Raw genomic sequence first — 26,443 nt, forward strand, 5'->3', positions numbered from 1 at the left:
GTAGTATTTAAATTTGGCTTAAGATTTTCTCTGATTTATCATTTATTGTTCATGATTGTTATCAAGATTTCTCGCTACACCCAAGCGAGTTATGCCAATCATTTCATTTCATAGTCTAGAGTATAGAAAAGTGTAGAGTATTGTTTAAAACGTTAATAGGCATAAAAAGAGTTGAGTGCTACTTGGACTCTCATAGCATCACAATAGATCACAAGAGACAGAGTTGATTTGATACGCCTTTGGTTTTTCTTTTTTTGTTTTTCTTTTTAGTTTTTTTTTGTTTTTTTCATTTTTGTTTTTCTTTTGTAAGGTGTCACACATACAAAAACTGAAGTGGTCATACAAACATACAATCAGATTTACATACATATATAAATACCCATTTAATATTACATTTAGTTTGGTTTTGTTGTTGGTTTCTTTTAAATTATGTTTATAATAAATACAATATAATATAATTCTTAAATGTTCAGTCCAGTTTGAGCTTTTGGTTTTCCCCTTTTTATTTTGTTGTTTACATAAACATTAATTAAAATTAAGTTAATCTAATATTTATACGTTTAAACACTAGAAAATAAGGTCGATATGCTTTGTTGTTAGACCCCAAATGAAATACATTAAACCGAACACAAAATATGCGCACAACTAAAAAGCAACTGAGATTTGATGCAGTTTGATTGTTTGCTGGATTTAAACCTATTCAATTGTGGACACAATTAATGTTTACTCAACAAATCAACAAACACAATAACAATAACAACAACAACAACAACGTAAATTCGTCATATTGTTTAACTCAATACATAAAGTAAGAGCGTCAGTAGAATTTTGATTGTCCCGTTCGTGTTGTTCTGCTTGGATAATGCACAGAGCACTGATCATACGAATATGTTTAGATAAAGTTGTCTTGTATACATACATATATATTTATATATAAATTCATATATATATTTTGGTTTTTATCAATTCTAAGCTAAACTACTACAACAATAATAATTGTTTAAGCTGCTGTTGAAAGCATTTGGTTGATTCTTTTTTGTTTTTTTTTTCCTAAAGCTTAAAGAGTTTTTGTGCTTTACGATCTGTTTGCCGATCAATCAATGTATGTATATAATATATAGATATATGTATATCAATTATACTCTGCCCTCTGATGTACTATATATATATTTCAACTATACAAATTGACTTCCACAATACTCAAGTAGTTAAAGTTACAGACCGTTAAATATAATAGCTTACTATAGAGACTCTGTATAGACTGTGATACTGTGTGGATACTGTGTGTGTATTCACCTTAGTAGCAGTTTTCTAAACATTTTTGGGTTATTTGTTTGGGGGATTGAGTTATGGATGACACTTGGTCCAGATTTGTCGTAAATCGTGTGTGTTCAATGTTCAACTTGTTTGGTTTGGTTGCCATCAAAAATATTGTGTGCTATATGCTTTATAACAATGTTAAAGTATGGATATATTGATTGCTCTATTGTTCGAATCGGCTGGTGTCAAGTAGGTACGCTCTAGGTACATGATTTCCTTCATATAAGCAGGTAGATAAATGTTATTCCTTATCACTTCCAAGTGTCCAATGCAATTGCAAATTAACAAATGAAAAGCGGCGCTCAGTTTAGATCGGAAAACATAATTAATGTTTAAATCATTTCCAGATTTGATAGTTTGTCATTTTGGAAGTTGCATTTGAAAGGTTTTCCGATCTTGTAGAATATTTTAATATATGTCGTTACACAGATATATGTGGTAAGCTTTGAGTAGATATGCAGTTTAAATAATTCGAAAAATATTGATATGGTTCTGTATACGATATATGTATGTTATGTATGTATGCAATAGATTTGAGTGTATTCATGTGGTCGACATGAATCAATGCCTAGGTAGTAGTTAATTTCATATAATATATGTATGAGTATAGTGTATATATAAATATTGATTGCATTTAGCAAATATTTTTAGTGTTTTTTTGTTTGTTTCTTTGTTTCTTTTGGACTGTGTTTAACACATTTCGGGTACTCTAAATACATATAAATTGTTTATATATTTATGTTGTAATTAAGTAATTGTTGCTCGGATGACATCAAATTTGCTCTCTAATAACATTTAGAATTAATTGAAATTTCTTTTTGTTTTTTGTTTTGTTTTTTTGTTGTTTTTTGGCTGACGTTTACAATGTTTGTATTGTGTAAATACTGTATACATATAGCGCTAATATAAGTTCATTATTGGTGTTTAATTAATGGACCGAAATTGCTTTAAAAATATATAATATATAGATTCATTTAATTTGTATCATTTTAGTTACGTCCGGAGAATAGTTGATACTGTAATAAAGTTGTTGCAAAATAATTAGGCCATCAATTTTGATTTTGACTCGATCTTCAATATAAGCTATAGAGAGATGTTTAATTTTTAACTACGATTACAAAGAGGGGAATTTCGGCTATAGCCCGATAAATACTGAATACGGCTGTATTATATGTATGCTAGAGTAGCTGACACCGATTATAATACGAATATAAAACGTACATGGATCACAACGAAGGAACCGGAGATATGTGGAGAGTAGAAAACTGGGGTATACACATGACTATTACAAGTATATATATAGAATATTTATAATAATAAAAGGACAACGATTATTGGTTTTATTTTTGTGTTTTCAGGATGTTTAAAATACTTGGCACTTGGTTTTTTTATTGATTGATTGATTTAAGGGATTTGTTACTAGGTACAAGATCATGCACACATTATACGACTACAAATCGCGGGTTCCTTGGGTTGGACTACACATCGATAGTTATTTACGGCTATTATTGGTACTGGTGTGTGTGACTGTGTGTGTGTGTGTGGGTGTGTGTGCGTATGTGTTTGTGTCTGATTGTGTATGTCTACAAAACCACTACTAAGGTACAACTGTTGAGGGGAAGGGGTGTGTGTGTGTGTGGATATTTGGGTTTTTTGGTTGACTCTCCTCGACTTATAGCATACTTAACGTTTATCCATAAATATACATATATATATTGATAAAAGTATTCGATTTCTCTCGCATCTGTTGTATATGTTGTATGCAGCTACAGAATGCGAAAACTCTAAACTTTTAAGGCACATTTCGAAGTTTAAATATATGACTTACGATAACAATAGATGTGTGTAGCAAAAATAAAATGAATTGAAAATCAAACAAATAGCTAGGCAAGCATACACACACACACACAAAGGGGACACAGCATATGTATATTTAGAGTGTATGAAAGGGAGAAGGGGGGCGAGGAAGCTTTTTACAACATAAAAACAAGCACAAAGGCAGCCAAAGCAACATTATCGTTAAATACATAGCATTAATTATACAAAATACGATTCACGAATATAATCTAGATAAACAGCAATTACGAGTACAATAAATTCGCAATGATTTCATTGTAAATTGAGTTGGTTAGAAATACAAATGCATATCAACATCGTTAGTCAGTTTATACGTTTAGTTGCAAGTAGTTTAACTATTTGTTTAAGTTTTAGTTTTAGTTTAAAGTATAAATTAGTTTAGCAGCGCCTTCAGCTCGAGGACCACGTCTTCAGTGTCAGTCATTCAAATACGAGTGTAGAAAGTTCCGTGTACTTAAAGGTACTTATGTTCATTATCTTTACTTCTTGATATTCAGTTGTTTGGCGCTTTGAGATATATATATATATGTTGATATAGATTTTAATATTTATCTCTGCGTTAGTTGTATTTCCAGATATATAGTACTATATATATATTCTTGTGCAATGCAGATGGGCAGAAAGTAAAATGGCAAGTCAAGTAAATAGTAAATAGTAAATAGTAAATACATAACAATTCCATTTATATAAATATATGTATATACAAGTACATATCAAATACGAATACGAATACGAATATGGTACAGTACGAGTTTTATGAGTGTATTTAGTTGTTTCTCTTGTGCTGTTCGTAGACAATCACAATGTAGTTTAGACATAAGAACTGAGCTTAACAAATTCGTGAGCATGCATTTAATGTGTTGTTCAAATTGAGGTCGATTTATTAAGGAATTGTCTTGGAATCGAATCCTACCGATTCTTAATTAGCATTTCTGCCTAGTTGTGTGGACATTCGAATGGATTCAGCCACATTTTAGTACAGCATTAGTTAATGATTCACATTTATCACAGTGCCGCATATTCCACATTTTGAGCATTTGCATTCGGAAAACATTGCTTTTCCTCGATTCCAATAACGCTCACCTAATAAATCGACCTAGTAATGGTAGAGTATCAGCTAACTGATTAAAATCTTCGATATGTATTTTTATGTTATTTGGAACGCAAATTGAAATAGTAAAAGCTTCGTTTCAATCGAATGATCGAAATCAGTTGCAAGCAAAATACATGCAATTTAAGGCTTAAAATGTAGGCAAATGATTCAACAAACTTTTAAATTAAATTGATTAAATATTTACATTCAACTATCGAGCATACCCAGCCATAAACCACTTTCTGGGGGAAAAAAGCAAATGCAGCGATTGTCACAACTGTCAGCTTAAACTTAACTACGCTAAAGTGTCATTTGTTTAACATTAAAAAAATAATAAAACAAAAGAATAGCATGTGCTTAACTAATTTGTTGTTGTTTGGCTTAAGTACATACTAATTCTCAATAACAATTGATTTGACGACAATGACAACGAATTTAAACAAAGCTAACATCACGTTTGCACATTTAACTACATTTTGGGATTTAAATTGCAATATGCGCGTGTGTTAGTGTGTGTGTGTGTCTGTGTCTGTGTGAGTTATAAATATCAATTGTAATGAATAATTCAATTCAAAATATACACGGCGCACAATTTATAATGAGAGCCCAAAAAAATTGGCATTAATTTTTATTCAATTCTTGAATAATAAAAAATTTGTTCAAATTTCGATGTGAGTGTAGTGTGAGTGTGACTGTGTGTGTGTTTTGCTTTTGAGTGAATTTTACGCAGCAAAAACTAATAAGTAGGTTTAATTATAATAATCATATAATAATAATAATAATATGCTACCAAGTAGATAATATAACAATCATAATATAAGTTTTAGTTATATGTATATAGTATACATATATATGTATGTATATATGATAAATAACTTTCGTTACGATTTATCAGATATGTTTTCAATGCGACATTAACATTTATTGTACACTTACGAATGCGTTTTATGCTATAGTTAATAAAATTGGCAAAAACAACATATTTTTTTTTTGGTTTGTACACATTTCTTGAATGTGTTTTAGTTAGTTGTTAATTGTAGTTGAGTACGTATGACTAAACTATATATAGTAAATTATAGGTACACATATAAATAAATGTGTATATAGTAAATATGTTGATAATAATTTGATTTGCTTCATTTTACCCTCTGCCCCATTTTTGCATACAACTTTTAGTGATATTCTCATTTGGTTCAGTTTGTCTTTTTTTTTATGTTACAACCAATTTCGAAATTTTCGACTCAATTCGATTGGGTTTTTTTTTAGTTTTTATTATTTTGGCGCATTCAGATTGAGATTCATGTTGCGTAGCTGCGCCCTGTACCGCACATTGCTGTAGCTGTAGTTGTAGTTGTAATTGTTGTAATTGTAATTGTAATTGTTGTAATCAGCCGGAGGCTGGGCCCCGCCGATTTCGTTCAGGTTATATTATTGACTGAATGTTATATTGAGTGACGGACACTTTCGGACGCTGTTGTTGTTGCGCGTACCATTCACCCGCAATAGCGGCACCGGACTAACCGTACCGGATACGGAAGTTAATTGTCTTACCATGCCGGATCCCAACTGTTGCAACAGGCCCGAACCGGAGCCGAGTGGACCCGATGACAGCACAGTCGATGTACGGCGCGAACGTATCGATTGCATACTGGACGACAGCAGAAATGGTACACTGCTCGATGTGTTGGGCATGGAGCCACCCTGTTTTTGGGAGTACAATAAAGGAGATTTCTTTGGAAGATTAGTTAAAGCTTGTCACCATGGGCGCTTCATTTTAGTTGCGAGCTGTGCGATCTGAAGAGTTGTTCTTATTCATTTTTTTTTTTTTTTTTTGTTTTTCGTGCTTGAATAAATTACAAAGTGTTGTTAGTTTTGAGTGTGCCTAAATAGCAGCTGAGCTGAGTGAATGAGTGTTTACCAAAGCTGATACACGGGACATGTGAGTATGCAACAAACGAACAAACGAACAAACAAACAATCGAACAAACAAATCAAATAATGGAGCTCGCATCGAGCCCAATCAACAGCCAGGAATAAGCACAGCGCAAACTCTGTAGCATAAATATATATGAATATTAAGTGAATACTTAGTAAACAGGTATGAATCAATCGAGTACGCGTATGTACATGGAATCCAATTAGAACGCGCAGCGAGCACAAATTTGGTTAGGATGGGCGCCGTTTCAAACGCAAAATACAAATTACATTAACATAAAAATTTAACATCAGCATACACATGTCTGAGTGCGTGTGCGTGTGTGAATGTGTGTGTGTGTGTGGTGAATAGTTAAAAGCAGAGAGCAGATGCGAAATTCAAATAAAATTCAATTGAAAAAATCCGAAATAATGAAACGTGTACTCACGATCATGCTCCGTGCAAGCTGCAAATTGTATTAATTTATTCGATTTATGTTTGTTTTTTTTTTCGATATAGTTATATGTATATATATTTTTTGTTCGTACATGGAATGGGAAAACGAAAATACACACATGATATAAATACAGCATATATGCATAGTAATGTGTGTGTGTGTGTGTGTGTGGGTAGCAGCTCTATATGATTTGAGGTATGGGTAGTCCACAGCGTGAAATGCGCGCTTAACGAGAAGTTCAGTAACAGCAATGGGAAAAAAGCACAAACATTAGAAATACACTCAAACTTTTATGTATAGCTCTGTGTGATGGTATTTGTGTAGCGAGTGTGTGTATGTGTTGGTTTTATATACCAGTCGAAATGACAAAGCAACATTACAAGAAAATACAAATACAAAAACAAACACAAAATCAAATCAACAACTGAGCACGATCGGGACATTTAATGAATAAGTTAAGTTAAACAATATTTTATTTCGAATTATTTATTCTTCGGATTGTTGGATGTGTGGGATGTCTGCTTCATTCGTGTTTAATGTGTTCCAAATTCCTATTCGCCATTTGTTTTGTTGTTTTTTTATAAATTATTTTTAACTTCATTTTGTACAAGTTTAGCATAAAGACATAAAGACTTCATATATAGTACAGAAACATCAAGTATACAAATTGAAATTTCGCCTTGTTTCGAGGCAAGTGTTAAATTTATAAAAATATTTTAAATACATTTAATTACGGCAAAAAGTACAGAATCGATGCACATTTTAGAAACCAGCGACGTTGACACACAGAAGAAAAACCCTCTTGAAATTTGTATTGATTTGACCTTTACTTACGGCTCCTTTGCATTCACATAACAATTCTCAACAGGTTTCAAATATATATATTTATATATGTACAAATGCAAAATTTTCACAACAACGTATACAAAATAAAGAACAAAGAATAAAAAAGTCAAGTTTCGAATTTACACAAACAAACAGTTGATGTCAACGTTTTCATATACACTGCATTAGCATAAGCAGCCAGTTTGAAGGCCTGCCACGCCCACAGAGGCAAGAGAACAGCCTCTTGAATATATACGGAAACAACAATCATAGAAATGACTGTACAAAATGTAAATGAAGAGAGTTGCAAATTAGTTAAAGTTCAATACATAGACAGAAGGCAACAAATATAAATGAAAAAGAAAAAATATAATAAGTAAATAAAAAACAATCAAACCGAATTGTTGCTGTTACATTTTCCATTCAGGCAGCACGTCAAGGTAAGTACAGAGAGTATCAGAACGAGACAGGCAGCATACGATTTGTAGATTCTAGTTAGGCAACAGTTCAAATGCAACTTTAAATTCAAATTCAAATTCAAACTCATATCCAAAACTGACTTGCAAGTTGCGGTTGCACATGTTCAATAAGAGCAAAAGTTTTACAGTTTGTGAGTAAGAGAAACAGAGATACAGAGAGAGAGAGACAGAGAGTGAGAGCGAGAGCGAGCGCCAGAAACAAGTTGGTACGAGCGAGCGACTTCCGGCCGTCATATTTGGGGACACACACAAAAACCGTAGCATACATTTCGGGGCCAACTAAATACTTTTGCTAGCAGCCGTTCGTGTATGAATATGTGTGCGTGCGCCAATGTGTGCGTGTTGCTGTGTGTGTGTGTGTGAAGTTGTGTACAAAGTTGAGTTTGATGTCGTGCAAATGTTGACTGCTTGACGACGACAACAACAACAACCACAATGAAAACAAGAACAATTAACAAACACCACAAGACAATTTCGTTGCTCTCTCTGAATATGGATGCTGCACAACTACAAATGGACCCAAGCACAGCGTGTTGTTGTTATTGTTGTTGTTGTTGTAATTGTTATTATTTTGTTGCACAATATATGAATATCAATTTGTAAATCACTTCTGTGTTTTTTAGACTTACAACATAGGCTGAGGTGGAGGGCACCGATAGACTCGATCCAGAGCTACCTCGAGCGCCGTACTATATATGGTATATGTATATATATATATATAATATGTTTTATATATACACATGTTTATAGGAAAGCGAAGGAAAGTTGCAAAGAAACACAACGGCGACGGCGACAACATTTGTTTTGTGTTTTGTTGTTGTTTTATTTTTATTTTTTAGATATTTTAATTGTGTTGAGACGAGCGAATGGTGGGGCGGGAGAGTGAAGATAAGATAAAAGAGCGTGTGTTAGCGCGTTTTGGCAAATTGATATTTTGGTTATCTTCTTCTTATCATTCATTGCGGGAAATGAGCTGATCATAAGTATTTATAAACATACAAAATAGTTCATAATCATATAATGGAAATAAAATAGAAATTAAAATAATTATTATAATATAGAACGGCATGTTTCTCATGTTCATGTTGTTCTCAAGATGTGCGCAATGCTGAGCGGCTTTGTTGTTGTTATAGTTAAAGTTAAATAGCTGTAGCTTTAGTTTTGTGATGACAACTGTACTTTGTTGTTGTACTGTTAAATACGCTATATATGCTACTCGCTAGGCGCTATGGGTAAATACAAATTGAAAAGTAAAACTCGATTATAAAGGCAGGGGAAAAGAACTCGAAAAGTCAATTGTAAAGGAACAGAAAAACTGAAAGCGCATTAAAGGGAGATTTTTTTTTTCATTTTTTGTTAATAAAATATCCGAAAGTATCCTTTGTGACTGTCAGCAGTCAAACAAACAATAGAGAGCAAGGGTCAGTGCAGCAGCACAAAACTGGGAGAAAAAAAACTGAACCGAATGCCAAATGAAGCAAGAAGAAAAACAAAATTGCGCTCGCAAAACAAATAATAATAAACAAGAATCCAAAACGAGTAAGCGCGAGCACCAAAAACACAAACAACTTACAGTTGGCGGTGACAAATTGATGGTGGAGCCGCGTCGCTCCTGGGGTCCAATGCTCGAGTGCCGACGGGTGGGCAGGCCGCTGCCCGGTGTGCCGCCCGGCGAGGAGGCGCACGAGGGCGCGATGCGTATCTTTGGTGTCATCAGCGTGTTGTCCGAGAGCCGTCGATTGGGAAACACATTGCCGACGCGCAGGAAATTGCTATCCGGTGACGATGGCGAGCAGCCAAACCACCAGCCGCCCAGCATGCCAGAGCCTGGACAAATATGCAAAGGTGCATTATGCAGAATTACAATTATCGTGAACAGTGGCCACCTAATTAGGTTTAATAATGTGTTGTTCTGCAATCCAAAACAATTCGGCAGCACAGTGCCTGCCACAGTATGTGGCCACGTGTGGCAATGTCATGTCTGTCTCTGTCTGTGTGTGTGTGTGCATTCGCTCCGCTGTCATTGTCAAGGACAAACGCACAATCTGCGGTTGCAGCTGCGGCGGCTGCTGCATGTGACTCGTACCTGTGCACCTTGCACCCACCCTGTACCCCACCCCACCCCACCCCACTCGGCCCCCAGCCAAGCCGCCTGCCTCTGCTGCTGATGCAGCTGGCAATTTGCATCAAAAGTTATTAACTTGACTGTTTGCACACAGTGAGCTGCAACTGTGGCATTTCCATCTAATTCAGAAATTGCGTTCACAAAAATTGTGCTTTCCCATGAAATTCAATTATGAACGCCCAAAAATTCGTAAAATTACTAAAGAAAATAACGCGCTTCAATGCGAAAGGTAAATCAATAAAATTCTGCTTAATACGAATCTCCTTTTTGTGTTAAACATATTCTCAATAATTTCACTTTGTTAAATTACAAGTTAACCATATCAACATGCGTTTATTCGCTTAAATAAAAATCAATTTATTTTTTCAGTGTAAAAATCTATCTGACATTTATCGGAGAAACTTGTTGAACTTCTTGTTCATTTGTTGGCTCTGCTTGTGCAGCACATGCGGCAAATATAAATGAATACAAATCGAATTCTACTTCTGTTTTGTATACCCTTATAGAGGGTATTATAAGTTTCTCATGAAGTGTGTAACGCATAGAAGGAGACGTCCCCGAACCCATAAAATATAAACATATATTCCAAATCAGCATTAACAGCCGAGTTTATATAGCTTATAGTTGTCATAGGAACGATCGGTCTGGTATGGCAAAATGCTCTATTTTGTTTGCACGATAATTTTTCTTCAAACTCAGCATTTACGAGCTTCTCTATTCTCACACATCTGCAAATGTCTACAATGGTATTAGATATCCTTACTTTATTTATATTTATTATTTATTTTATTTTGTCCATGACTTAAGTAACATTTTAATCCCATGACCACTTTTGCCTAAGATATATAAGATATATATAATCTTAATAACCCGCCTGCAAAGTGCCCCAATCAAGTCTCTGCATAGCCTCCAAGATAATATGTTTTGCCCGGATTTCAACTTGAAATACCGCAAATAAGACTACTTTTCGCAAATCAATTCAGCTTTTCATGAAATATACGCTAAAAATCCAACTGAACGAAACCAGCCAGGCGTATACTTAATAGCGCAAAAACATATGCAATGAAGCGTTAATATTGAATGTGTTTATGATAGCAGGCGAACTACAGCGTGTAAAACACACAAGGCCCAGACATATACACGGCTAGGCCATATATCGTAAACATATTGTATTTGTTTACTGTTAACCACAAAAACCGCAGCCTTGCCGCAGCGCCCCTTGCCACTTGCTGCTGCAGCAGCCAATCTCTTTGCAGTTGAGTGGAAAGCGTGGCAACAACATGTCAATTTGCAATATGCAGTTGGCTCACGTAATTTACCAGAGAGAAAGCCGCACACACACAGACACGTTTGTCTCATTGGCATTGCAACGGGCCGTGAAATGTGAGGCGGGTGCGAAAAACCGAGCTACTTTTTGACTTGCATCCAACTCGTGCATTTGCGTCAAATTAAAAGTTTGCCCCACTCTCACACGCACGCCCAAAGGCCGTGACATTGTGTTTACAAGCGATTAAGGACATCATAATAAATCATCGTTAAGGTTGAAAGTTCATTAAGTGTTGCAGGTGCAGGTAGCACGTCCCAATCCCCGATTCCGCCTCCGCCTCCGCCTCCGCTACCGGCTACCGTGTGGCTGCGGGCTGCGGGCTGCGGGCAGCCGCCTCGCTGGCTTTGATTATAATTTTCATTTTCGTTTTAATTTCCAATTTTCATTTGCATAACACAATTAAATGCCGCTGCTCACGGCTCATTTTCGGTTTGACAAATTAGTGAGCGCTCCTGGACACGGTCTGATTAGGCGGCCGACCTGCTAAACTGTCACGTACCATGGATATCAAATGGAAAGCCCCAATGGAAATTCAAATGAAAATGTTCAATTAAGCTGCTCTTGCGGCTAAGCTCATTATTCATTATGCAATCAACAACTACCACGCCTACCTGTCCTACCTGTCATACCCCTCCTCGCAGCAGCAGCAGCAGCTGGCACATCTGCACACTTGTTGGATTTTCCACTTACCACCAGAATTCTTGCGTGCCATATCCTCGGCACTGGACGTCTTGCGCTGATCAATACGCAAATTGGGTATATTGAATGGTGGGGCATTCATGTTGTCCGTGGAGTACTGATGCCGCAATGTGCGATGACGCTCCGGCGAGGCCATCGATAGGTTGTCCAGCTTCAATTTGTTACGCTGCTGACGATCGATGGCCTCCAGCATTTGCTGCAGCACCTGCAATATGAACATATGGGGCATGGGGCAACCGCCATCCAAAATTTCCAAATTACCGAACATTTTTTGCTGACTTGTAGTCAAATATGTTACCTCAAGCAGATAGCAATATTGCTCGAAATTCAACGACGGATTGACAGTGTGTGGTATGAGCAGGGGCAGCACATTGGTGGCCATCGTTTCCACAGTTAAGCCATAGGATTTGTCCGCAAACAGCTTGTGGTAGATGCCTGCAAATTTTATGCCATATCATTAATATTAAGCAACTGTCATGTTCTTGTTGTTCGCTGCGTAATTCTAATCAAACACAAACACACACACCCTCGCGCACTGCGCAGAGCGAAACAACTTGTTGGTTCAGTATTTCATATTATAAGCAAGTAAGAGTATTTTAGTCAAGATGCCGGACTAGGGGATAACCTGAACATTGTTTTACCAGCACCAAAGAAAGATCTCCTCAGGGTGGGGTTTATCAAAAGAAAGATACTTGATCTGTATATACTATTGTATAATACAATGTCATATTTGGAAACTCTAGCCATTAAAACCAGAAACAAACTTGTACTACGCTGGTACTAAGAGGACCTATGTTCAAGTCTCTAGGACTTATAGGTTCAGGGAACTTCGTGTTGATACATACGGACGGACTAATGGACAGACATACCGACATGACTAGATCGACTTGGCTATTAAAGCTGATCAAGAATATAAATATTTAATGGGCCAGGAGATGCTTCCTTTTGCCTGTCTTATACGTCAACACAAAATCATTATACCCTTTTTCGCCATTTTCAGTGGGTTCAGGGTATAAGAGACGTTATAAAAGCCAAATCAACTCAATACTTTATAACTGACTAGGAAATATATTCCAAATCTCAAGTCTCAAGTTGCAAAATTATATAAAATCTTGCGTAACAGGCGGACTAAAAAAAAACAATATACTCTTTTTATATAAACGTATTAAATTTAAGAAGCACGTTTTATACAACTGCTCACAGTCACATGCCTTAACCCACTCGCACAGTTGGCTCCGATTCAATTTTATGATATTTAATTAGTTTTTATTTCCACAATAACAATGCTGGTCGCTTCCATAGTAATGTGGGTGTGTGTTGTGTGTTGGGTATGAGTGTGTGTGTGCGTGTAAAATTCTATTAACTTTTTGCAGTCAGTATCAATTGAATTTATCTGGAGTTAGCCAGTGCAAAGGTTGTTTGTTCTACTTACGCACAGTCCGCATGATAATATCTGGATCTGGTATGCGGACATTTGCCAGCAGGGGCAGCACCTCCTCCATAACCTGCAGGATTATGCCATGGCAACAGTTCAATGGGGTTTTGTTAGGGACTGGGTTAGTTGGTAAACGCACCTGTGCCCGCTCCATGCGGTCCATGACACGCTCAATGCACATGAGCACGTTCTGCACAATCTTTGGATCCGTGATGTTCTTCTCAAATACCAATTTGACTTTGGGCAAAACCATGCGACGAATGGACAGCTCATCAATGCTATCAAAGACATTGGCCACGGCCACAACAGCCGCGCTCTGTGTGATGGGAAATTAATATATTACAAGAATGTTAATAAGTGAACATCCGATATGGACGTATGTAATGGATATCTCTGAGATTATCAATCAATGAGACAGCTGCAATTATGACAGCTGCTTAGTTCTATTATCAGCTCCGAGTTAAACATAAGCAACGAATGTTCTGACATCCTAATCTTCTGATTATTCAGCTATCAATCTTTTTAGCCAAGAAGTTGAATTCTGTCAGAACATCTTATTCTTAGCCCCTCCATTGCAGCTATAAAAGTCTGGTAAAATACCGCTTAGCGACTTCTGCACAAAATCAAGAGATACCGAAGAAAAAGTGTCTCAAAATAGAAATTCTTCTTATATCAAGTAACTATCTGTATGCCGCAAGAGGCTTCTAGTTAATTTTACAAACGATTTTAAGCTACCTGAAATTCCTAAGAGCCCAGGCGTAAGGTAATATTACAAATAAGAAGAAGTTTCGTAGGCAATAAATTTGAAGAGGCAACCGAGCTGCTTAAGAGGCATCTTTGTGCCACAGTTAATTAAGAAATTTCTGCTGTAATTACACAATCAACGCTAAGGCAAATGCCAACTCAGTTGACTTGTCAACCCCTTATTCCCACCTCTCCTCTTCGATTCCCATTCCCATTCTCCGCCATCAAGCTCCCTCACTTCCTGCAGCTGCCTGACTAATTTGCATATCTATGCCAAGTCAGGTAAACTGAAGCGAACGCCTTCAAGTTGTGCTTACCTGCACTTGAATTGTGGATCCGTCGAATGAAAGGAATAACATTGGCATTATATCTGTGGTGACATCCTCCGGTTTCGTTTTCTCAATTATCAAGTGCAAGTTCTCAAGTATTGTGACGCTCGCCTGAATGGATTTCGGTGTGTTATAGACAATTCTGTTGACAGCGACACAAAAGAAAATAATATATACCATATACATATATACATACATTTACTTTTATTTGACTTGGCAAAAAGTTTCGTTGCCGTCACATTTATTTAATATTTGTATAAAAAATGATGCCAAATAAAGGCGTCATTATTGTCGCACTAGCTGGGCTTAGAGTGTGTCTCTCTGTGTGTAGATGAATGTGAAAAGTTGTTATTTGCAACTTTTATGACAGTGTCAATAAGCGTCTTACAAGAGTCCGAAAACTTTTTTCGCCCAACTCAAAAGTTGTTCCTAATACGAGAGCTCTTTGCGATGTTTAAAAAAGTTATTTTTGTAGCTATTTAATCAGAGATATTTTAAGGCATATCTGAGGCAATACTATTGTATAAAATTTCTCAATTACTATTCTATGTTTTAAAATGCTGTTACTCAAATCTATGGTATTATCTTTACTATCCTGATCTTTCAGGGCGTATGGAGCTGCTTTCTTGGTGGGATTTTAGTTTAAACTGATTTAATATATTGTGAGAACTTTCATGGGGCACCCTACGCTGATTGGGAGTCTTTTATAGGAAGGATCTGCTGCTTTATCACCCTAATTCTCTTTGTATTCCAACAATTACATTTTAAATTAATCTAACTTCCTTTTATGGAAAAGTAATAAATTAGTCACAATGTGACTTTAGCTAAATATACTAAGCGAACGCTTTCAAAAGTCAAGAGATATCGAAAAGTAAATATATTATTCTAGAAATGAAAAACCTGATGTTGCCTTTTTCAATTCCCCTCGCTGTGTACAGCAGCTGCAGCCGTATCCGTGCGATTTACTAATTTATAGATGCCTGGCAGGCGGCGACCAGGCCACAAAAGGTGCGCATAGTCCTGACATAGTTGGCCCCATCACAAAACTTTGCACGCCGCCAACTTTAACTTCAGCTTGTGGTCTATAAATTACAATATGAGCCATCGCTTGTCTGTACTGCGGTGTCCCTATAGGTGTGTGTGTGTGTGCGCGCAATAAAACGCCATGAAAATTAAATAAAGTGTCACAAAAGTTTTTCAATTGTTCAACAGCAACACAAAAGTTGAAGTCGCCGCCGACTGTCCATTGTTTACTTGCCCAGGAGCTATCGTGGTAGCCATAACCACACACACACACATATACATAGCTAGCACAACAATAACAAAAGGTCATCGCTACTTAACTGTTAAATGGTAGGCGGTAAGCCATCGCCTAAGCAGTGTGTGTGTGTGTGTGGGTGTGAGGTGTGCGTGGGTGTGTGTAAATGGGCGCATAATGAGCGCATGACACTCACTTCATTGTGGCCGACATTAGGGCATCGTACTCCGAATGCGTTGCCTCCTGAACGAAGAGCATCACGGGCTGAAGGACCGCGGCGAGCACCTCGCCATTGTTAATCTCCGACTTGAGCATGGGCCACAGGTTCTGCCACCAGAGTTTCTGCAAGAGCGACAATAGTTATAAGGAATAACGGCCAAGTAGCTGATGGCCTTCCAATTGGTCAGACAATGGCGCTTCCTGGCGCCTCTGCCAGGGAAATCAAATGGCAGGCGACAGTTTTGCAACTGTCATAAAATAGCACGTAATTTGCAAACTGTTGTTGGGGGCTGCAAAGTGCTCGACTTGATGCCATTAATGATGAATGCGTTGACAGAGCTGAGCAGAAAACCAAAAATGGACGACGACGCGTCCGTAAAGCTGGCCAACATCCGTTTCCGGTGCGAACGCTTTTTTCTTTTTCTTTATTTTGGGGATACTTACGCGCGGTATCAGCGGCATGGCCTCTATCAAGGTGGTCTTATAGAACTGCGACTTCTGCTGTGTGTCCTTCATGTTGACCACGTCGAGGAATTTCAACGCATTAATAGCCGGATCGCTAAATGATACAAAACAAGAAAAGTCCATCAAAATTAAATACAGAATGACAGACATTTTATTAACACTCGCCAACAATGTCACATTTATTAGCCACAAAACAGAACAAATGCCTTACGCAAATGTTTTTTTTTTCACATACCCTGTACTTAACAAAAGGTACTTGATGCTTTTTAGCACCTGTTAAAATTTAATTCATGAGCATTTTTCTTTTTGTGCTTACTTTAATTATACTTTGACATCTAAATAAATTTGTTTGGCACTTAATCCCTTTCGGGAACCCATTGTAAAAGCTGTTGAAAACTTTTCGGGCGAAAATGAATATAATCCCTAAAACAATTGTGGCAAATACACATACATACATATGTATATACACATATCTATAGTTGTGCATGAATATAACACAGGATTAAGCAGAAAATTTTATGCGCGTTTCAGTTGTTTTTGCGGGCAAAGTTTTCGCTACTGAAGTGTGAAATGTTTATAGAAATGCGTTTTTATTGTTATGGAAATATAATTGGCTGATGCTTAATTACCAAAAACTGTTTACCTTTCACTCGTGCGCTTTTATTTTCACCACCCCCACCCTCTCCCCTCCCCACTAAGCCCCGCATCAGCTTTTATCGTAGTGCGCAGACGGCACAAAATTTGAATTACCCGGCATTGGAGCGTTGCCGTTGCGGGTAATTCAAAAATAGCCATAAAAGTTGAAAACCAGTTAAATAATGTGCATTGGCATTGGTTGCAATATAAAACTGCGCTTGGTTAAACAATGAGCGCGGCCTTAAATCACATTGCGTATGCGCCCCGTTGCACACAAAGTGCCACTGTATAAGATGCCACCAGCATTGCCCCTGTGGCCCGGCTGATTAGCCCCGGGCAACAAATTCAGCATAAGCGCCGCGGCACGAACTGGGGAGTTCTGGTTGAGTTATTTGCAAGCGCAGCTAAAAAACGCACAGAATACGTTGATAACATTTAAATGAACTTCAAAGTGCTGCCAACAAGCGACTAACTGACTGACAGTCTAGCTGACTGGCTTCTGGGCGGCAAGGGGGCGGCAGAGGGGGCGTATGACACTCAGTTTTACCAAGCAAAAGATTTTGTGAGCCGCCAGCCGCCAACGCCTCGGCCGTGACTTTCAGTTTGTCTAAGCACAGCTCGTCGCACAGTGGTACAATTGCACTTCAATTGAATGCATTTCCAAATGGGTTAAATATAATTGAATGGTATAGTATTACTAGCAAATATAGTTTAACTGAAAATGTGACTGAGATGTATCAATAAAATATTTATCTATCTTCGATACTGTGTCCTGGGAATAGATGTTGTTATCGTAGGCAGACTATTATATTTGTATTTACTAGATGATTTTTTGTCTAAGATTTCAGAGCTTCTTTATGCCGGCAAGAGTAGCCTATATTTGTATTATATGTATTCAAATAAACCATTTAAACTTTCTTTACTTAACCTTTTTGGTCGTAATTTGTATACCTAGATTCCCCATATTTTATATGATCCGAAAAAAATATATTCTCTAGGTCTGACAATTTTATGTTAATTTTTTTTGTTAGCTCTCGAATATCTTCTCTTCAATATTTTAAGCAAAACCTTATGTAATGTTTTTCGATGTTAATTCGATGTTTTTCTTTCAATTGTATACCTTCAATCAAAAGTGAAATTTCTACCCAGTTTTGTGCACATACAGCCCACTGTGCATTGCTTGCCTAGCAGTCTGCGAGTTTTATATTATTTTTTTCTGCCGCATCTGAATGGAGGCTCCACCACGCCAGGCAGATGGAGCCTCCTGGCGGTCTGCCTAGCAGATGCTGTCGTCATAAATCCGCCGCTCTCCGCAATGTAATGGAACAGAGCGTAGCGCTTCGTTCGCTTTCCACTACTCACAATCAGCTCAAGAGATTCGCATTGTGTCTTTCAAGCCTGATTACCGCTTTCATTTACCAAACAGACGTAATTAAGGTGTGCGTGTGGCTGTGTGGTGTCTGTGTGTGCGTGGAGTCTGTGTGTGTGAGTGTGCTTTGTGTCCTTGGTTAGGTAAAAGTAAATGCTTCAATTGAATTTTAGCTACATGTACAAATTGGCTTAGAGATTGCGTGTCTTGTTTGTCTGTGTGTTTGTCAGGGGGGTGTGTGTGTGTGCGTGTTTTTAACAGGTGTCAATTTCATTTGAAACTCAAACAAAAAACTTTCTGCTAAAACTGCGCAAATTGCTGTCGCTTTTTCTTTTGCTTGCTTTGCGTTTAGTTAAAAGTTAATTAATTTGCAGCAGATATGCGACAGTTGAGCAGGGGGCGGGATCGGTGTCGGTATCGGTGTCGGTGTCAGGGGCGGTGACTGCGCCAATTTAGCTAGTTTTCTACTCACACAAAGTATTTGATCAGCTGCAGCAACTGAGCGGTGGGTCGCGCTGTCGGATCCCGGCTGGCCATGCGCGATGTCGCCTCCTGCAGAGCAATGGGCAGCCGCGGCATTAGCTTATGCACATGGTCATCCAGCTGGAAAAGGTAAGAGAAAACTCAAGAGCAGTCCATGATATACGACGACAACTGAAGCCAGATGACCAAAAAAAAAAAAAAAAAAAAGAAAAAGCGAAGCAACAACAACAAACTTGGCCACAACATTGGACGCAAACACTTGAAGTCTGGCTGAATGGGGCCAAAAGTTTTAATGACATGGCCGGAGGCATCTGGAGCATCAGCTACAGCTTCAGCTTCAGCACCTGGCTGAATAATTAGAGTTTCAAGTGGACTTTTGATTACATTTGCATTTGACAAAGCGGCGAATCTAATTACAGCAGCACAACAAAAAACTTTACCCCAGCCGCATCACTTGCTACTTGGCTTCGGATCTGGCCGCGGGCTCAAGCGGCAACTTAATTTAGCTAGGAGAGACTCTTACCGATTCCAATTGCTTGGCATAGTTGGATGTAGAGTTGCCGGCCTGTATAAGTGGTCGTCCATTGTTGTACACCGCACAGATGACCATGCCCAGGGAGAACATATCGCTCAGCAGGCTGCATTTGGAGGTCGTCTGCGTCTCGGGCGCTAGATTTCAATGAATTGTAATTGAGAGTTGTATTGGATTTCAGTTTGTTTTTTCTTTTATTGAAATTGGGAGTTGATATTTGTTTAATGGTCACGCATTGTTTACCCATAAAGTCCAGATTGGGCTGTGCCATTTTTGATACCCTGTTGCTCCATGGTGGGCACGGAATTGAGCTATTCAAATCAGTCTCATTCATTCTTTCTGCAAAGCAACGACAACAACAGCAATGAAAAGAATTATGAATACAAATCGAGTGGCCGGCCACTCGCATTCATTTCAATTGAAACTCACCCACATATTCCATGCCAGCCAGCTTCCAAATGCCCCGCTTGGTTATTAGTATAGAAGATGGACACACATTTCGATGAATTACGTGACCGGAATAGTGCAAGTAGGACAAAGCCTCCGTTAGCTGGAAACGAGAAAGCGTTACAAAAAAAAAAATATATATATATATGTATATACACAGTCTGTCTCTCATAGAGTGGACCACACATTCGAATGGAGTTGTTTGCTTTACCTGCAAGAATCCATATTTGAGCTCCATATCCAAGAAATTGTATTCCTTTGCATGCGGCGGCCTTTGGGGCTGCGCCCCAGCTGCTGGCTGCGTCTGTGGCGTCCCGCCACCCGCTGCTGGCGCCACGCTGGCATTATCATAGGTTTTCGACTCCTGCAAGACAGCGTGCCGCATAAGAATTGGCAGACACGTAGCCTCCAACAAACCGCCCAGCCCACCCCAAAAAAAAAAAAAAATAACGCTCTGTTTGCATTTTATGGCAATTGCTTTTTCAATTTTTCTCGCATTTTTCTTTTCACTTTTCTCGCAGCCTCCCAGCGGGTAAAATAACTATGTCATGAAGTCGTAAACTTTGCAGACAATAAAGAAATTAAGGTGCAGAAACATGTGGCAAATGTAGCTCTTAAAGTAGCTTGTGAAAGCTTGTGCATAGCTGGATTTTTGTGGGACTATAATTTTTCTAGTTTATATTGTAGTTTTGGCATGGAAACGGCATTAGTTGCCTTATTACTGGAGCTTGACTTTCTAGAGGGAGAGAGAGAGACAGAGTAGACTAAGGAACTGTAGGATCTGTCTATCCAAAATTGAATTCATTTAAACTTTAACATAATTAAAACTCTTTATTTATTGCTTTAAGCAATGACTTTAGTTTGAACAAGTTTTTCCTTTCTTTTTTTTCCCCTTTCTTAAATTCAACAAAAGTGCCTTTAATCGTCTTAGTTCTGTGTGGTTATTTAACTGAAGAGCTCTTTAATTGTTTGCCTCTTCTGACAAATAGTTATATGTAATTGTCGTGCACAAATACTTCACAAAATTCAACTTTGACTTCTTGTTTGTGTTTTCGTTCCATTATTCTTGAACATGTTGTTTAGTTTGTAAAACAATTTGGGTTTTACCCATGCAATTTTCAATGTAATTTAACTCGATTCGACTTTTGTTGGAATTGCGTTGGTTCTTTTTTACTTTTTGCTATTGCTATTGTTGTTGTTTTTGTTGTCGTTGTTGTGTGCACCTCAATAAACTAAAATATTGTCTGCCAGTTTTGGGTTGTTCTCGCAAAAACAAAGCACAGAGCGCAAACTTCACTATATGTATGTGTGACTGTGTGTGTGCGTATCAATTTCGGAGCTTTGCAAGTAAAACGAATCATTTTATTGACTCAATCTCCACAGCGTAAACTCTACCAGCACGCAGTATAATTCAATTTAGTTGTATTTGTGTGCGTGTGTGTGTTGGCTAGTATGGGCGCGTGTGTGTGTGTGGGCGTGTGGTTGCTTTATGCATACGTCACATTGCTGTGCTGCCTGGCACTTGAACCGAAAGCCAAACTATGCAGTTGACTGGCTGCCATACGAAACTTTAACCGAACGCAAAAAAGAACAGCAGCAGCAGCAGCAGCAGCAGCAGCAACAACAACAACAACAACAACAACAACAACAACAACAGCAACAACAACATTTGATTGAAACAGCTGCCAGGAAAAGGCATAGAACCTAAAAACGAAGCCAAATTCACAATGGAGCAGAGGGCGACACCGAAAATTGCATATCCTGTTGGTCAGCTAGCCGGCAGAGTACCGAACTCAACTGAACACAACTGAGAGCTGAAAACTGTGAACTGAACCAAACAACAAAAACAACTCACATGAAAGGCCAGCACATTTGAAAGGCTGGCAAAAATGGGCTCTGCGGCAAAGGCCAACGTATCCGCACTCTCCTCGACGGTATGATAGATTTGAAGTATCTGTTGGGTAGAGAGATCAAATGGATATTGGACAATATAAGGCAAATGAGAGCAAGCAAATTGTGTAAACGTAATTTAAGAAATGTGTATTATCCTCAAAGGCATACATAAAGATACATTGTAGACATAGGCTAACGTATGGATACAGATTTGAATACCAATATTACAAAATATATATTTATTTTTCGCATAATCTGCTTATCTACATGAACTCTTTTTTCTATGCTTGTCATATCCTGCACTCATTGCAATTGGGTATCGTGATTTTTGTGCAAGTCATGTAAAGTAAGGCATCTTCTTGGTCAGCATCAAAAATGAAGTTAATCTAGTCAAGTTCTGTCTGAGATTATGTGAGTTAAGAACTTAGAATGTAGAACTATGCTTGGTGTAATATTTATTCATAGGTTGATTAAGGGTTTAATCGTCTATTCTGGTTAGACTAGCCAATTAAACTTCTGGTATTATTATTTTAAAACTAAATTTTGTTTAAACTAACTATGCAAGGCGCATGAACCTTTCCGGGTGCCCTGTGATGATTACAGCAAGCCGTACAGAGTATTCTGATCGGAGTCTTCTCTTCCTCGTTTAAAGTCATTTATTCCAAACTATTAAGCAAGCAGATAGTCTTAGCCTATAGATAGAGTAGGCTACTAGTCGGCTACTCTAGACTGATATTATTCGGTCTAACGTTTATGTTTACTCTTAACTTGAAATCAATTATGAACAAGAAATATTTTTGGTAAATTTCTTGAAAATATTTGACATAAATTCTTTTATATAAATACAATACTGTTAAAAAATATATTTTACTATATACTGCTTGTTAAAGAGATTTCAAAATAGTATATGCATGGCTATATACCCTTTAAATGTGCACACTCACCCTGGGATGACGAAAGCGTTCCAATGTCTTTACCGAGCTCTTCAGCAGCTCTGTAATGGTCTCCTTGCGGCGCGGCTTGTGCAGTTTCTCTGCCACCTTTTTCTCAAATATAAACACCGAACATTCCTATGGATAGAGGAGGGGTATTTGCGTTACACTAGACTGGGCTGGAGCTGGGGATGGGGTTGGGAGGAGCAACAGATTGTTGGGCGCGCTCACCTTGTTGTCACTCTTACGATAGCCATCGTGTATGCGCCAGATGAGCTCTGGCCCGGCTGAGGCCACCGGCTTGCCAATCTCGAAGTACTGCGTTATGGGATTGCCCTCGGCGACATTCTGTGTGGATGTGGCGGCCGCCACGTTGGCGCTTTTGAACTTGGCGAACATTGTGCCAGCGGACGTACCATCGATTAGCTTTGAGAATACATTCGAAAAGCTGCCCTGACGCTTGCAATGTGGCACGCTGCTGCTGCCGCCTATTGTTGGCGCTGAGCCGCTAGCTGCACCGCCAGCACTTGCCGACACGCCAGCCTCGCCGGACGCTCCACTTGCTGATGATGCGCCGCTGACGCTAGATAAACGTTCACGGAGCGTTATTCCCAAGCTGCTGACTGTTGTGACTGGCACATTAACTGATCCAATTGAGCTTCTCTCTTGTGGTATGCCTCTGCCTGCGACACCGACACCAACACCAACACCAACACCGACACCGACACCAACACCAGCACCCGTTCCCACGCCGTTATATGTATCGCATTTCGCAGTCGCCGCGTTGTCTCCGTAGCCATTCACGTCGCCAGCGAGCAGACCTGCACCGCCGCCACCGGAATACTTGCGCGTGTGCGCTCCCTGACTGCCACCTAGCGTGCCGCTCTGACCGGGCTCGAGTATTGTGCTGGCGCTGCGATTACGCGCCCCTGCTGCATTGCCCACGCCCACGCCGATGCCGACTCCTGTACCGGGTACCACGCCCACGCCTGCACCCACACCCACACCGCCCACACCTACACCCACGCTGCCCACACTGCCCACGCTGCCCACACTGCCGTAGACACCGCCGACCTGAGCCTGCTGCTGCTGGCCAGTTCTGGCTGGTGAACCCGCTGCCACCGCTGCCGCTGCCGCTGCCACTGCACCACCGCCGGGCGTTATTCCAACAGCGCTGCCACTGCGACTGCGTTGCACCTCCTCGACGCTATCCAAACGTGAAAAAATTCTGGCCGCCGTTGTTGCCGTGTTGCTGCCCGCACTGTGCACCGCCAGCCGACTATGAGCACTTCCGTTTCCGGTTCCAATGCCAGCACCAGTTACCGTTAACGTGTCGCACCCACTGTTTACCGCAACAGCCAGCTGTTATAACTAAAGCTCAAGCCGCAGCGCTGCAAATAAAGAAAGAACGCATAATTTCCTTTTAATTGCGGTCACTTCACATGCCCCACACGCGCCGCCCAGTCGCCGAGTCGCTGAGGCGCGCTAGACTCACAGCGCAGTCACTCGAAAACCAACTCATGCACCCTGTTCCATGCTCCAAAATGGGGTATATCGATGATAGTTGTTGTTGCATATCAAAATGTCCAAATATCGATTTATTTACATTTTTTTTATATATATAATTTTTTTTTAAAAATTGGTATATTTGCAGGACACAACTGATACTCCTTTTTGATATATTAAAAAATTGTTAATGGCATATTTAAAAATATATTCAAAGCTCAGGGCAAAAGTTTCACTCTTACCAACACATTGAGATACCCCATTCAATAGTTAAAGGACTCCGCTTATATATTTATCTATAAATTCGATTTTTGTTATTTAAATAGTTACTTTCATTTCGAGGGTATATTATAGTCCTTATAATACTTGCTTTCAACGCTCTCACTTATTTTGGTCTGGCAATTAATGCGCTTATTGCCGGTCTGACTTTACTTAAATTTATTTTCGTTTTTTATGTCATTCTTCCGTCAGCTTCACACAAAACTGCACAATTAAAAAGTTAAATGAGCTCCGAGCGCAATTCAAATTGTGTGTCTGACTGTACGTCTGTGTGTGTGTGTACGTGTGTGTACGTGTGTGTTGTTTGGTTCATAATTTTATGAAAATGTGCTTAAGCGCATTATCTCTTTATTAATTACTTTAAAAAGTAAAAACATTTTACGTATTTGCATATTTAATTTGCAATTGGCCAAATTTAAATTAAATGCAATTCAATGTGTCAAAAGTTTCTGAGTGTAAATACGTGGCGTACTTTACTTATTGCAGTCACTGTGCACAGACTCAGACTGATTGCTCTTCGCCTCCCCCCTCCCGACCCGCTGCGCTCACCTGTATGTAACATTTTTGTTTGCTTCCGAGTAGTTGAGCATCTGTCAGAGGGTCTGAGCCCAACTGATGGCCACAAATTGACTTGGGAAGACTCTGGAAATGGCAAAGGCAATGCCGAAAGAGCAACGTGGCCAAAATAAATTTCAGGGCAAACGTTAAACTATTTAGTACAAATACTTGGCGCTTTCTTTGGCATTGCGTCTCATTTTGACTTCATGGCAAAATAAATAAATTATGAGACAGCAGCTAGCTTGCAGAGCGCCTAAAAGCACACCGAAGGCAGCAGCAGAGGGGCTGACAGACAGACAGATAGACATACTGGCAGGCAGGCAGGCAGACGAGGCAAAACACAACTTACTAGGTCAGCATTTGAAGCTTAAAGCCGGAACCAATGAACATAAGTACAATTCGGCTTAAATATTTATGGGCCATAAGCGAGTGTTGAACTTCAAACGTTGAATCAATAAACCCACGACGTGTATTCACGTGGATTACACCTGCATAAGGTCTGGTTCAGCCGGTAAGCCGGAAAACCAATTGGGTTTTACATAAAAGTAACGTAAGACCCTACAAATTTATATTTAATTTTTATAAATATGGTAACTGAAGAGAAAGCAACTCGACGTGTCCCAATTCTCGCTCAAACATCTCCAAAACTGAGAGTTTGTTAAGCAGACTTATATTTTGAGAATCAACAAAATTTAAAATCAACAATAATGCTCCAATCCACAGCTAACTTTGAACATTTGTCAGTGACTGATTTCACTACCTAATTATGAGTATGTTTTATGTATAATTTCTCCTATTTAAATAACTAGGTTTTTCAAAGAAATCAATAATAATTAAATGTACTATTAATTAATAAAAAATAATTAGCTGCACATAGAATATTGGAAGATTAGGAGAAATAAAAGGATACCAAATATTCAGAATTCATTGCATACTTTCCGGAGCATCGAATTTGGGCCACAGATCTTCTACTACTTTTAAACAGCGAGCTAGCTATTTTCACAATCACCCTAACGTCCTGGCAAGGAACCTGTTAAGGAGGCGAATAAGAAGAAGACTTAAAGGGACCTACCCAACAGATCTAGTACATCAAGTCTTTAGTGTCAGCATGCAGATCGTTCGCTTATCAAATAAGAACCTAGAGTAGACTAAACTAAATTAACATAGGACGCCATATGTATCATCTACTACCTGTGCCTATATTTAAACTAAACTACTTGTAACCTTAAATTATTGTTATATTATGAGCCCCCGATCCTCA

General features: G+C 38.8%; 1 protein-coding gene and 1 long non-coding RNA gene across 2 annotated transcripts; one reads left to right on the plus strand and one right to left on the minus strand.

Moving 5' to 3' along the window:
• Positions 1–1,985: 1,985 nt before the first annotated feature.
• On the minus strand, positions 1,986–25,572 carry bma (SCY1-like protein bma). Its single transcript, XM_064683835.1, has 19 exons — positions 25,532–25,572; positions 23,071–24,181; positions 22,852–22,977; positions 21,870–21,968; positions 20,226–20,378; positions 19,997–20,117; positions 19,811–19,906; positions 19,559–19,704; positions 19,025–19,155; positions 16,527–16,641; positions 16,060–16,205; positions 14,594–14,747; positions 13,672–13,848; positions 13,530–13,602; positions 12,396–12,532; positions 12,089–12,302; positions 9,520–9,773; positions 5,822–5,971; positions 1,986–2,336 (listed from the first exon to the last, which is right to left on the minus strand). The coding sequence occupies exons 1-19, from the start codon at positions 25,570–25,572 to the stop codon at positions 2,310–2,312; spliced, it is 3,471 nt and encodes a 1,156-aa protein (XP_064539905.1). The 3' UTR covers positions 1,986–2,309.
• On the plus strand, positions 15,424–15,786 carry LOC135429602 (uncharacterized). Its single transcript, XR_010436429.1, has 2 exons — positions 15,424–15,476; positions 15,544–15,786. It is a non-coding gene; the product is annotated as an uncharacterized LOC135429602 (long non-coding RNA).
• Positions 25,573–26,443: the final 871 nt, after the last annotated feature.

This window comes from Drosophila montana, unplaced genomic scaffold (assembly GCF_035044405.1).
Source record: "Drosophila montana isolate Dmon_TW-CO22-7 unplaced genomic scaffold, ASM3504440v1 contig_2668_1, whole genome shotgun sequence".
NCBI lineage: Eukaryota > Metazoa > Arthropoda > Insecta > Diptera > Drosophilidae > Drosophila > Drosophila montana.